This window comes from Crinia signifera, chromosome 8 (assembly GCF_055691185.1).
Source record: "Crinia signifera chromosome 8, ASM5569118v1, whole genome shotgun sequence".
NCBI classification, from domain to species: domain Eukaryota; kingdom Metazoa; phylum Chordata; class Amphibia; order Anura; family Myobatrachidae; genus Crinia; species Crinia signifera.
This window is the reverse complement of record NC_139224.1, coordinates 105144682-105157387: the sequence shown is the minus strand read 5'-3', so window position 1 is coordinate 105157387 and position 12706 is coordinate 105144682. Positions and strand designations below refer to the sequence as shown.

At 41.7% G+C, this 12706-nt stretch overlaps 1 protein-coding gene across 2 annotated transcripts in view; it reads right to left on the bottom strand.

Annotated features, from left to right (window-relative positions):
- The window catches only part of COL11A1 (collagen type XI alpha 1 chain), a 211714-nt gene that overhangs the window by 74042 nt on the left and 124966 nt on the right, over positions 1-12706 (bottom strand). For both annotated transcript variants that reach the window (XM_083156920.1, XM_083156921.1), the window contains 7 exons: positions 10497-10550; positions 9527-9634; positions 6135-6188; positions 2477-2530; positions 1850-1894; positions 1653-1706; positions 1359-1403 (listed from right to left, as the gene is read on the bottom strand). In XM_083156920.1, coding sequence (XP_083013046.1) covers positions 1359-1403; positions 1653-1706; positions 1850-1894; positions 2477-2530; positions 6135-6188; positions 9527-9634; positions 10497-10550 — 414 coding nt within the window. The remainder of the gene's footprint in view (positions 1-1358; positions 1404-1652; positions 1707-1849; positions 1895-2476; positions 2531-6134; positions 6189-9526; positions 9635-10496; positions 10551-12706) is intronic.

Sequence of the window (12706 nt, the reverse complement as noted above, 5' to 3'; positions counted from 1 at the left end):
ACAGGTGGCTGACGTCAGCGCTCGTCCCCAATTACAGTACAGAGGGCACTAGAAGAGTCAGTCCAGGCTGACTTTTCTTAGCGAAGGCAGGAGAAATCATTCGATGGCGAGCAACCATCAAATGATTACTCCTCCTTGTGGCTGCATGCAAGGGGATGTGTTCGAGATTGGATTCGCACAGTGGGGAGGAGGGGCGGGCAACAGGCATATACAGATTTGTCCTCTCTCATTTTACCCGTGAACGGGTCACAGGTGCATACTCCACGCCCACCTACAGCCCATTCTGGGGAGCGTACACATCCATTGCAACCAAATAACTGAACGCATGCTTGTCATAGCAATTCTCTCAGCAATAATGCGGCTAGCGGAACACATAATGAATGATTAATCTGTAGTATTATTTTATTCAAAGGTATTTAAATAGCCCAATGATATTTTGCAGCATTACACAGAGAATATTTAATCATTCATCTCAGCTTGGGGGCATAACTATAGTAGGTGCAGCGAATGGCATGCTATGGAGCCTTAGGGGGACAGGTTGTAAAGTTGCATACCAATTCCCTAGATGTGCTGCTAAGAAGTTGGGTCTGATCCGGTTCCCAGCCTGAATTGTGTGACATTACATTTTCAGTTAGATGGGTGTGTAGTGGGTTTTATGAAAGTAAAGGAACATGGTGATGTGGCATAAATTGCCACTGTAATGTGTAAGAATCTGCTCATTGTAATGCAGAAGGCACTATAATGTTACATAATAAGAACTGGGGCACTGGAATGTGGAACGACATAAAAAGAAGGCACTACTATATTGTGCCATACTACTGGAAAGGGCACTCTAATGTCACACAGTATGAACTGTACCATTATAATGTTACATAATAAGAACTGGGGCACTGGAATGTGGAACGACATAAAAAGAAGGCACTACTATATTGTGCCATACTACTGGAAAGGGCACTCTAATGTCACACAGTATGAACTGTACCATTATAGTGTGACATAATAAGAACTGAGGACACTGTGGGCCTGATTCGGATATGGTTGGAGTTGCTAGTACTGCTGCTTCGGAAGTAGCAGTGATAGTGCTGTATTAAATTGTGCCAGGAGTCCTCTATTACAAACAGACGTCTCATGTTTGCAGTAATGATCTGACCTGCATCACGAGAAGGCAGTATTGGATCATATTAAACATCCAGTATGTTTGTGGAGTGTAGAAAGAAAGAGGAGGACCCGGGGGAAATCCACGTAAACACAAGGAGAACAGACAAACTCCACATATATTGTTATATTCAAGAAATACATATAACAGAAACCACCAGACTAATGTTACAGCCTCACGTGAATATTCTGCCATTACTTACTCTTTCACCAGGTGGGCCGGGGGGACCATCGTTTCCTGCTGTGCCCTAAATCAGAAGACAAGAATATGTACAATTCAGTCAATGTGGAACTGAGGCTAGCAAAATAGTCCATGAAACGCATAATATGAACTAATGTGTAAGTTTACAGTACATGATTGTGTAAAAGATCCAAAATGACTTTAATCTGTGTGGAACCATAGATTTTGATTCACTTGCCCTAGCAATAATCAGTTTGATACATGTGTATACAGTATGCCACAACTTCCATCAGCAGGACAGAGCCTTGATAATTACCTTAGGACCTGGTTTTCCAGTAGGACCTCTTGGACCTCTAGCGCCCCGTGGACCCTGTGAGAGCAAAAAAGAAACTCCATGAAACTCGTTTCTCACAATACTGTAGTGAAGCATGTCAGGTAATACATTGAGATAGTGAAAATAAAAATCATTTATATCCATACAAATAGAACTAAATAATATGGATGGACACTCACCGTTGGACCTCGTTGTCCCCTTGGACCTGGTTTGCCAGCAACACCCTAGTGAATTAAAAATATCTATGTTATTGAGGTACAGAAAAATAACTGTTCATAAGGAATCAATTGTCTTATTGTTACAAACTCCAAACACCTTCTAACTCCGAGTGTGAGACTGTGGATCACCAGATAAGCTTGTGTGCAACTAAGGTGCCTTGTCTGTCAGAGTCACATGTTAGAAAGTCCACTAAGGCTGCATTCCTTCCTCTACTTTATTACATGTATTGGGAACATTTAGTCCTGTTCTATAGACATGACTAAAGATGGTCATATAACATATTAGCTCATGTAAGTACAGAAGTACAGAAGTGACTATTTATAACATACCTTGAACCGGCCCTACAACTATACATCCTGGGCCTAATCCTACTTACCAAACAATTACAGTAACTAATAGAATAGTGAAGAGTGGATTCCTTTTATAGACCATCATAAATCATATATATGTAATCTATGTTAATTCAGTTGTTAGGAGACTGTTATTTAGACTGTTTAATTGTCTTATGCCTGAATTTTGCAAGTAAATGATTAGCCAATGATTGTATTATATTGAATCGAATAAATGAGATTGTGCTTTAATCATACCCGAGCTCCTTTCTCGCCATTGGCTCCTGCAAATCCGGGGAAACCTGTAGATCCCTAATAAAATGCAAAAATAAAATAAATGAATTAGGAAAAGCTCAATGTATGTTATGGACTGGACAAATGCCAGTGACTTCAGTTACTTCAGGTCAAAGGATGTACAACCAACATATATGGCTGATGTCTGCTCACACCACCAAAGACTGTGAGCAGAAATCAACCTTGAGGCACCTGGAAAAACTGCTGTAAACTGTATCATTGCCAGCTATTGGCTAGGAAAATATATTATATTGCTAAGAGATGGATTTGATGTGCACCACCTACTGTTCAGGATAGTTACTGCAAGAACTGTTCTCAGAGTGGAAACAGCTCATCTGGTGTTATGTGGACTTTACCTAAAATCCTATCTGTACTTGCGGATGATCTGACCTGTGCATTTATATTCATTTCTTACCAGAAGTGTTCAGATCCGGAAAGCATAAAAAAGATCAAAATATTTCATCAAACCAGCTGTAAGTCAGCAAAATCAATTAAGGTTTCATCTGTCCTGTCTCACATAATGATACTCCAGAAAACTCATTAAAAAAAAAGCTTTTAATCTCAAGTCAAACCCAACTCTCTACACCTAATGTATACCGGGCTGCAAAATGCCCATTAGGGGACTGCAATGTTTCATCAATCATTTTTATTTATATTTTGTAAATATTTTCCTGTTTTTCTATGATCAAGATGTACATATTACATATATATAATATTGAAATGGCAGTCACATACTGAACAGTATTTCATCCTCTGATTGAGACGTGGATTATGCTTTTCAAAATGAATGAAGGAACATATATTAAGCATTAAGTTTGAAACCCTCATGAGATGATATGGAATTAATAATCATTTCACTTTAATTATACACAAGGGAAATAACTGACTGCATATAATAACATTTGAATATATGATTCTGCTTGTGATAGTACCACCTATTTAATTATGACGAAACTAGATTTAAGGGTAATGTTATGCGAATATGTGCTGTAAATACTGTAGGTAGTTTAAATTATTTTAAAACTATGTGTATTCTTAATTATTTTTGTAACTATTGTTATCTAACATAGTGAAAATTATTTCATTTCCGATTTTGTTTATACATGACAATAGTAACTTATAGTATGATGCCAATAATCTACTTAATAAATTATTTTGGTTTTGTTCATCAGTTTTTGTTGGGTCATCCCTTTATGTGCAAATTGTAGCCCAGACTTCATATCTGGTTAAGAGGGTGACTGAACCTTTATATCAAGTTTTACATAGCAGAACTCTTGAAAATAGTGCTAAATGTAATAGGGTGTAAGAATCAGAAAGTGAGAGATTTTTTAAGATTTTTCCCATTTTTTTAACAGCGGCAATCAATTACATGGCAAAATCAACCTGATTTTTCATTGTAAATGAATGCCGCTTTAATAAAGTGGCAAAACTCTCCCAAAATTTCTCACTTCTAAAGGTCCATATACACTGGGCGACTATGCCCAGCGTGTATGGACAGCGATGATGTCAATCATCGCTGAGGGGAAAGCCGCTCAGTGCATACACACTGAGCGGCTTTCCCCCTGGCCGTCGCCGACGGAGGGGGGAGGACGGCTTTGCATAGCGCAGAGCTATGCAAAGCCGTCCTCAACGCCGCTCATCTGCTGGTATAACCAGCAGATGAGCGGCTTTCCCGGTGATGATGCGGGAGTGCACAGCAGCGCTCACCGCTCATCGCTGGGGCATACACACTGGGCGACTTTGAGCTGAAAGCCGCTCAAACAGGCTGTTTTGACCCTAATTCCCACACCCTATTACATATGGCACTTAATGTCTGATCTATAATACACCCATCTCAGCATCAGTGAACTGTTTTGTTTTACACTTTACTTTCACCTATTAAAGGAGTGTACACAAGGTGCAATGTACTTTCTATTCAATTCAGATCAAACTGAATAGATTGAATCACATGGCACTGTGTACATATCTGATTTAGACTACATAGTACAGATCTGTACTATATAGTCTTGCCTGCACAGTCTATCCTGCGCATCGGGATCGGATTGAAATCAAATGAGTTAAATTTCTGCTCGATTTCGATCAATTTCAATTTGATTTTGCTTATATAAGCAAAATTAAATAGAGAAATAGAAAAAAATTGAACCGTGTGTAGGGCCTATCAAAATCAATTTGTATTTAGATGTAAACCATAGCACACTAATATGGCTAAATTATTAAGCTTCAGTGTCAAGAAAGAATCTTGCTGAATCTTCCCCTCATTTTTATTTGCATAAGGTATCAAAGGCCAATAAGAAGATGGATAAGATGGTAAATGACATGACAGTGCATGTTGACTAAACACATCTCATGGATGTATAAATGATCTGTGACACACTAGTAAATGTTTATTAATTTCGACAAGAGCACTGTTATTCTTAAGCAAAATCCAAAGTACAGGACTTCGATTCCAAGGACCAATATGGCACAACATGTAAAAACAGGAGTATACTTTACCCAACTTATTGCCATTCCTATAATAACTGAACAGTAATCTCAGCTTTAGGGACAAAGAGAAAAGCAGCAGACTCGTGAGAACAAGATGCTTTGTTCTCAAGTAAGGACATGATTGCGAAGCAGCAGAAAGGATTCAGCATGTTGTTTTATGTAAAACACAAGCATCTGGAGCAACCCTCCTGATGCACAGATCTGTTTGTTCAACAGCAAAACAGCAGAAAGACTTTGATCTCAGGATGTGGCAGAAAATCTCTCTAGACTATTGAAGAACAAACACGGACTGGAAACCAATCGATGTGACAGTCATGGTGAAATGAAGCAGACTTGCCGCCGGTCAGGTGGTTGTACAAACACAAAAAGACCAAATTGGTACATTTGCGACTTGGTGTCACTGAATTCTGCTGAGAAATAGGACATCTATAATGGAACCTTTGCAATTCACTGCGGGATTTTTTTTATTGTGAGTTACAGTCAAAGAGAGGGGTTGAAAAACTGTTACTAAGGTCAATGAAACAAAATAGTGGGTTTTAACTTTTTTACAGTACTGTACAGCCCTAATAAAAAGGATTGTTACGAAGATGTTAATGCGCAATAATTAGATTCTGGCATTTCACCACCATTGTGGCACAATTATCTGCACAATAATGTCTATGACTTATTTTGTTGCAAAGAAAAATCTTTCAATGGGAGTCTAAGGACAATGCACTTTATCAACCTGATTGCATCTATAACACTAAAGAGAATAATGAAAGCAGTGGCATATAATATTAGTTTTACTGTATATAATTTTAACACAGGACCAGCTGGAAAATGCCACCTTCTGGATATTCACAAATAACAAAAAGAGAATTGACCAGTGGAAAAAGGAATCCAATATACTGTAGTGATGAATTACTTTGTGTTCATGTAATATTATTCTCAGCATCAATTAAATACTGGAGGGTGGTAGTGAGATGCAGGCCAGCAACAGGAAAGCTACCGCAGACGAGACTGGAGAGCCGCCGGAGGAAGGAGAAGCAGCAGCATCAATCTGCCAAGCAGGTGAGTGCTTCCCCTGCTTGGCAGATGCCATTACAGTACTTGATATGGTTGGAAATGCCTGATATATTGAAGGTGCTTCATTTCTTACCTTTGGACCCTGTCGGCCTGGGTATCCGGGCAATCCTGGAACACCAAGCTTGCCCTGAAATTAAAACAAAGCAGCAAAGATTAGGAAGCCATATTTATTTTATTAACAACTTCTTATACAGTGCAGCAGGTTCTGTTGTGCGTTACAATTAGAAATTGAAATAAAACAGTAGGAGGGCCCTGCTCGCTAACTTACAATCTATAGGATATACTGTACAAAAATACTTTTAATATATAAAAATCTTTTACAAAAGGGTGCAATTTAGTAAAGGGCAATATGTCAATTTCTTGCTTTGCCTCATATATCAGTAAGTAGCATAGAACGTGAAACCAAAAATAAAGGGGAGTTCCTACTCTTAGCAATTAAGGAAGGTACCAGAGCTTTCATGTGAGCTCTGTGCACCCCAGGTGCCTCCTCCTTTGGAATCCCCACAACCATCAATAAGAGTTTTATTCAGCGACAGCTCTTACCTCTGTGGAGGAGGGGTGCTGCCACAATGTGTCCCTCTTCTCCACTGCCGCTGTGCTTGTGGTCCCCACCGCAGCCAATCCCAATCCCAGCCACTGGTCCAAGGCCCCACCACAGAGCCTGCACATGCGCCATAGCTTCTCCAATACTGCACATGCGTTGGCCCTCAGCCTCTATGGGCTGCTTTTGCAGCAGTTCCCAGAGGCATATTCAGGGTCCGGAGCATGCGCAGTATCGTTCTCGTACTGCGCATTGTCGGAAGCCCAGTTTATATGTGCTGCTGCTCAGCAGCTCATGTAGGGGTGTCCCGGAGGGAGGGAACACCTCCCAATGGGACTGTCTTGGGTGACTGGCAGGTCAGACTTCCAATAGGAAGTCACTGCCAGTCACAGTGTAGCCAGAGCAATCTCAAAGACTGCATCTGGCTTCACTTAGGCAGAGAACAGTGGCACATTTTACCTGGGTGGGCTGCAGCCCATAGGTAAAAACCGCCACTGGAAAGGCACCTAAGAGCCCATCTTTTACAAATAATGCTTTTGGTATTTCTCTTAGCTCATGCCCTCAACTGTTTTATAAGAACCAGCCATAATGATACCTTTACATGAATACATTTGCATGCATCAAATAACCTCTCCTTTGGTGAAGGTTTCCATTTAATTATTTGGATTTCTTTGATAAGGTTGTTTGGTGTAATCTATTTGAAGCATGTTATTACCTTGTGTTAGTCAAGATAGTTTCAAATGCATTATATTATGAATGTTTCCTGTAATGAGATGTTACAGGTGGACCTGGGTTAAAGTAGTAACATTTGCAAGAGTATGGTGGTTTATAAGCATCTTCTTTAGAAGAGTCTAAGCCAGGGGTTCCCAATCTTTTGCTAATCACGGCACCCTAGATTATCAGAATTTTTCCACGGCACCTCTAGGCCCCTAAAAAATATATATCAAATTAAGTAGATTGTGTTTCTATGTGCTTCTTAGGTTCAGTTACTGTATATGGTAAAGGGCAGGATTTGGTTCTGATTGTACACATTTTATGATTGCCAGCCACCAGCACTGGTTTTGTCCAGAAATAATTGATCATAAATAATTTGAATTGGTCCTGGACGACCAACCCGAGGCACCCCTGTAAGTGTTCCGAGGCACCCCAGGGAGCCTAGGCGCACAGTTTGGGAACCACTGGTCTAAGCTATTTATATTTCTTTTAACAGATTTTCCACTGTAGAATCATTTATCGTGCTGTTTTCGGTTGTCCTATGTTTTTATTGTACTTCAAGTCACCCTTTCATATATCTTCTGTAATACAGCCTGTGCATGAATGTGCCGGGAAACGGTCATTAGGTCGACAAGCATTAGGTCGACAGTAATTAGGTCAACACCACTAGGTCGGCATGCTGAAAGGTTGACTTGGCCTAGGTCTACATAGGTGTAGGTTAACAGGTCATTAGGTCGACACAAGCATTAGGTCAGTGATGGCTAACCTTGACACTCCAGCTGTTGTTGAACTACACATCCCAGAATGCTCTGCATCAGTTTTAGTATGGCCAAATAGTAAAACTGTAGCAGGGCATGCTGGGATGTGTAGTTCAACAACAGCTGCAGTGTCAAGGTTAGCCATCACTGCATTAGGTCGACATGGGCGAGGTCGACAGTCAAAAGGTCGACATGGGGTTTTTCACTGTTTCTTGAGCCGACATGTGCCGACAGGCAGTATTTCATACCCTACCATTTACTAAGGCATGGAGGGAGAATATAATTGTGTGCTGAGTGTAGCGAGGCACCGTTCCCGAAGCATGGCAAACGCAGCGAGCAGGCGAGAGGACGCGGTGCTACAATTCAGTGTCCATGACGACATTCTGGTAAAAAAAAAAGCAGTGAAAAACCCCATGTTGACTTTTTGACTGTTGACCTTGCCCATGTCGACATAGACCCATGTCGACATTTCAGCATGTCGACCTAGTGGTGTTGACCTAATGACTGTCGACCAACTTATGGTCGACCAAATGATCCACACCCGAATGTGCCATGTTAGGGCACATTCTATGTGTTGGATTAAAAGAAGAAGGGTTGAATGTGCACATAAGAACCAATACTTCTCAGGTTATAAATAAGTACATGGTTAACTGTTTCTGTAGTACAGAGGTTTCCAAACTCTGATATTAACTCTGCTGATATTATAGTCCAGGTTTTAAGTTATCCAAGTTATCCCTCCCGTTAGGGGGGGGGGCACCCCCCCCCCCCGTCTCCGCCCCGCCGAGCACCCCTACCCCGCCGCCCCGCCGAGCACCCCTACCCCGCCGCCCGCCGCCCATGCGGCGGCTCCGTTCTTCTGCTGAGGACCACCAGAAAATGGCCGCCCTCATACAGCAGACAGTTTCAGAGAACTGTGTGCTATATGGAGGCGGCCATTTTGTGGTGGTCCTCAGCAGAAGAACGGAGCCGCCAGGACCAGCGCGATAGGTAAGTCTGCGGGGGATTGAGGGGGGGTTTAACTATAGCACCGCAGCCCCCGGTGCCCCCACATGCACAGCGCCCCCCCCCCCCCCCCGCGGTGGCGGGGGCTGCGGTGCTATAGTTACGCCCCTGAGTTAGGAGCAGGTTGGCTGGTACTTTATCATTCTCCATTTTAGCACTTTCTGAAGCTTAGAGCATCAGGAGCTATGTGTTCAGAAACAGGGGGGGGGGGGTGTTATTTAAATCCATTTGCATCTCCCGTGCAACCATCGAAAGAGGTTGGAGGTTCCCCTGCCCTGCGCATGGATATTCAACCAGAATAACCCCCAAAGTGTATGCATTGTTTGCCCAACTAATGCTTCCTACTATTCATCTACGAAAAGTAAACTACCACAGAACAGATCAGTTATGTTACTTCACATGTATGTTAAGTGAATAAGAACAGGATGCTAAGTAAACATGGCTACTTGCCTTTTCACCTGCTAGACCAGAGGGGCCAGAATCTCCTGATGGACCAGCTCTTCCCTTTGGTCCTTCAGGGCCATCTTCTCCTCTTGGACCTAGTGGTCCAAATTCTCCCTGGAAAAGCAAAACACAGTAACAATAATCAGGAAATATATAAGTATGTAAAAAAGGACATGCACCTGCAGATGGACAAGAGTCTACAAGGACGTCAATGTACTGCATCTTTCTACTTAGACATAAGAGATTTACACATTCTCTGATGCCTTAATTAGTGAGTAGAGCACAAGTGCTAAATGTATTACCTACATTTCTGCTGCCACAATAAATAGTGTTATAGCAGCAAAAGTTAAATACAAACAATATTACTTGTTGTGTCTCATGATGTCATTACAACAGATTTTATACTGTAGCTCTGGGAGTTTCAGTAAAAATGATATTATGTGATGTGTCTGACAATGCAATTACGAGTGATTTTACAGCAGTGAATGGTTTACGTACTTTATTGCGTTTCAAATGAAAGTAGCATTTGGCATAAACTTGTGATATAAGAAAAGACAGGTAACAGCAATTTGTAAAGGATTATACAATTTATATATATATGTAAAGTAGATGTCGCATATGGTATGTTTTTGATACAATTCTAAATCTAATACCAGCTACATTTATTTAAAAAATAATCTGCGTTGAAATGCTGTAAAACAGGTGAATTGATTTTGGCGCTGCAATCTACATTTCATGCAAATGGTTTTTAAGGGATCAATGAGAAATGTTTTTAATTTGCACAATATTTCACTTTAGGATATTCTCAGCAATTCACAGTAAGTTATATGTGTTGTGCATACTTTAAGTACCAGGAAGGACTGCAATATTTATCAAAGCAATGTCATCACAACACGTAACACAGTGAAACATTTAATCATAATACAAATACTCACCCTAACACAGTGAAACATTTAATCATAATACAAATACTCACCCTGTCTCCTTTTAATCCCATGTCACCCTTAAATCCTGGGAAACCATCTTCTCCCTAAAATGTGACCAAATGATGATCAGCTATACATTGATGAATGGTAAAGCAGAGTAATGGTAGAATGATCAAGTAACGATTTAAACAAAACCAAATACATAGATACTAATATGCAATTGATATCAATGCACCATACTATGGGGGTTATATTGATTTGATACAGCTGACAAACAAGAATAATAATTTGTTACAGGTTGCATCCTCTTTTACTGTTATTTAATAATTCCTAGTTCTAAGGACACTATTATGCATGCACTTCATGTTTTTTTTAGGCCTGTGTCTATGACTGGTACTTCCCAGTACAGCCATCACAGACTTGAACTATTACTGGGTCAGCTTTCTACACCTCAAATATTTGTTTTTGTCTTTTTTCTGCCACTTTATAACATTGAGCATACTTATGGGAATATTTCTTATTACTGCAAGTCACATGCTATTACATTTTGGCCCCAAACTTTTATGATAGTACACAGCAATTGTGCATGTTTGTGTGTATGTACAAGCAGTAGTGACAGATTAACAATCAAGCTTAAGGTGCATACACACTGTACAATTTTTTTTTTACCAACTTTTTTTAACAAATTCGTTCATCTTGGCCATTTTGTACAAAATTGGTCAAACTATCTTTCAGTGCGTTTGCGACGAATGATGATGCGCATACACGACAATTGTTCATCAAGGTTGTTCGTCAACTGTGCATGCAGCTCAATTTGGATATCTTTCAAAAAGAGCTATAAACTGTAGCTAGATCTTTCGTCTTTCGTCTGTCATTGGCCCTTATTCTGGTTGGTGCGGCCAGAGCCGCACACGGTGCTCTGGCCGCACAAACCAATCCCCGCCCACGAGACGGATCGCCACGGCCGTCCGTACACGGACGGCTGGCGATCCGCATAAAAATGGTGGAGGCGTACGCCTCCACCATGGTGGGAGCTGCCCCCTGCATTCGATGGTCGTCGACCATCGAAGGCAGGTCCGCACGCCACAGCAGCTCCCGCAAGCTGAGACCACACGGACAATCGTCCGTGTGCTAGCTTGCATGGGGGCTGAGAGCTGACATCCGGCGACGTCAGCTTTCCGCCCCCATGAGTTGCGTCATACCCTCATTACCATGCATACGCCCCGCGTTTGCATGGGAACGCCCATGAAACGCGGGGCGTACACATAGGGAAATGAGGGTATGAAGCCCCTCACGCCCCTATACGCCCCCTTTGCGGCGGACGAAATCCGTCTGCGGCGAAGGGGGCTGCACATGCGCAGATTGACCTCTGCGCATGTGCAGACTGAAAACATCGGCGGTACGGCCGCACGCGGGCCGTACCGCACGATGCAGAATAAGGGCCCTTAATATCTTTCAGCAACATCTTTCGTCCAGGACACTGGGTTCAAGGGAAATGTCTTTCAACAAAATTGGTAAAAAAAATTGTACAGTGTGTATGCACCTTTACTGAGCGACAGCCCTAGGCTGCCTCTAACAAAAAGGCCCATCACTGATCAGGAATTGATCCTAGGATATATGTATGGTTAGCACCTTAAGGACACAAATATGTTGACACACATACAGTAATTGCTGCAGTTATAAAAAAAGCAGCCTCTTTCAGAGTGTCATATCTACGGGACTCTTCTAGTGCTGTGCATTTTTGGGCTGTGTGCATGAGATTATCAATGGTAGATCCATTGATGATTATCCCAAGCCGTGTTGCTCCAATCAGAGCTCAGCACACAATCATGTGACTCAGGCTGAGTATCAGAGGAGTGTGTGCTGAGCCCCAAGTGGACTCAAGATACAAAATGCATGTACTGTAAAAGCTGAAATGTCAATGGGAAGGAAATGTGGAGGGGGATAGAGAGGGGGGATAATATTGGAGGAGGATTGAGGAGGTGTAAAGATGATAGGGGAAAAATTAAGGGAAGTATGAAATACTGGCATGCAAGGTCACATGAGACTCCTGGTTGCTCTAGATGCATCACTTTGTGTGAGACACATTTTTGGCAAGAATAAAAGCATCCTTAATGCTAGAGTAGTTGCAAAGGAGTCGCATCATACATCTCCCACTGTGTGGCATATGGAGGTTAGATGTATGAGGACACATCTGTAAGCGCATATGTAAACTACTCTCTGGATTATATTCAGTGCCTATCCCAAGGTGGAAGGTGTG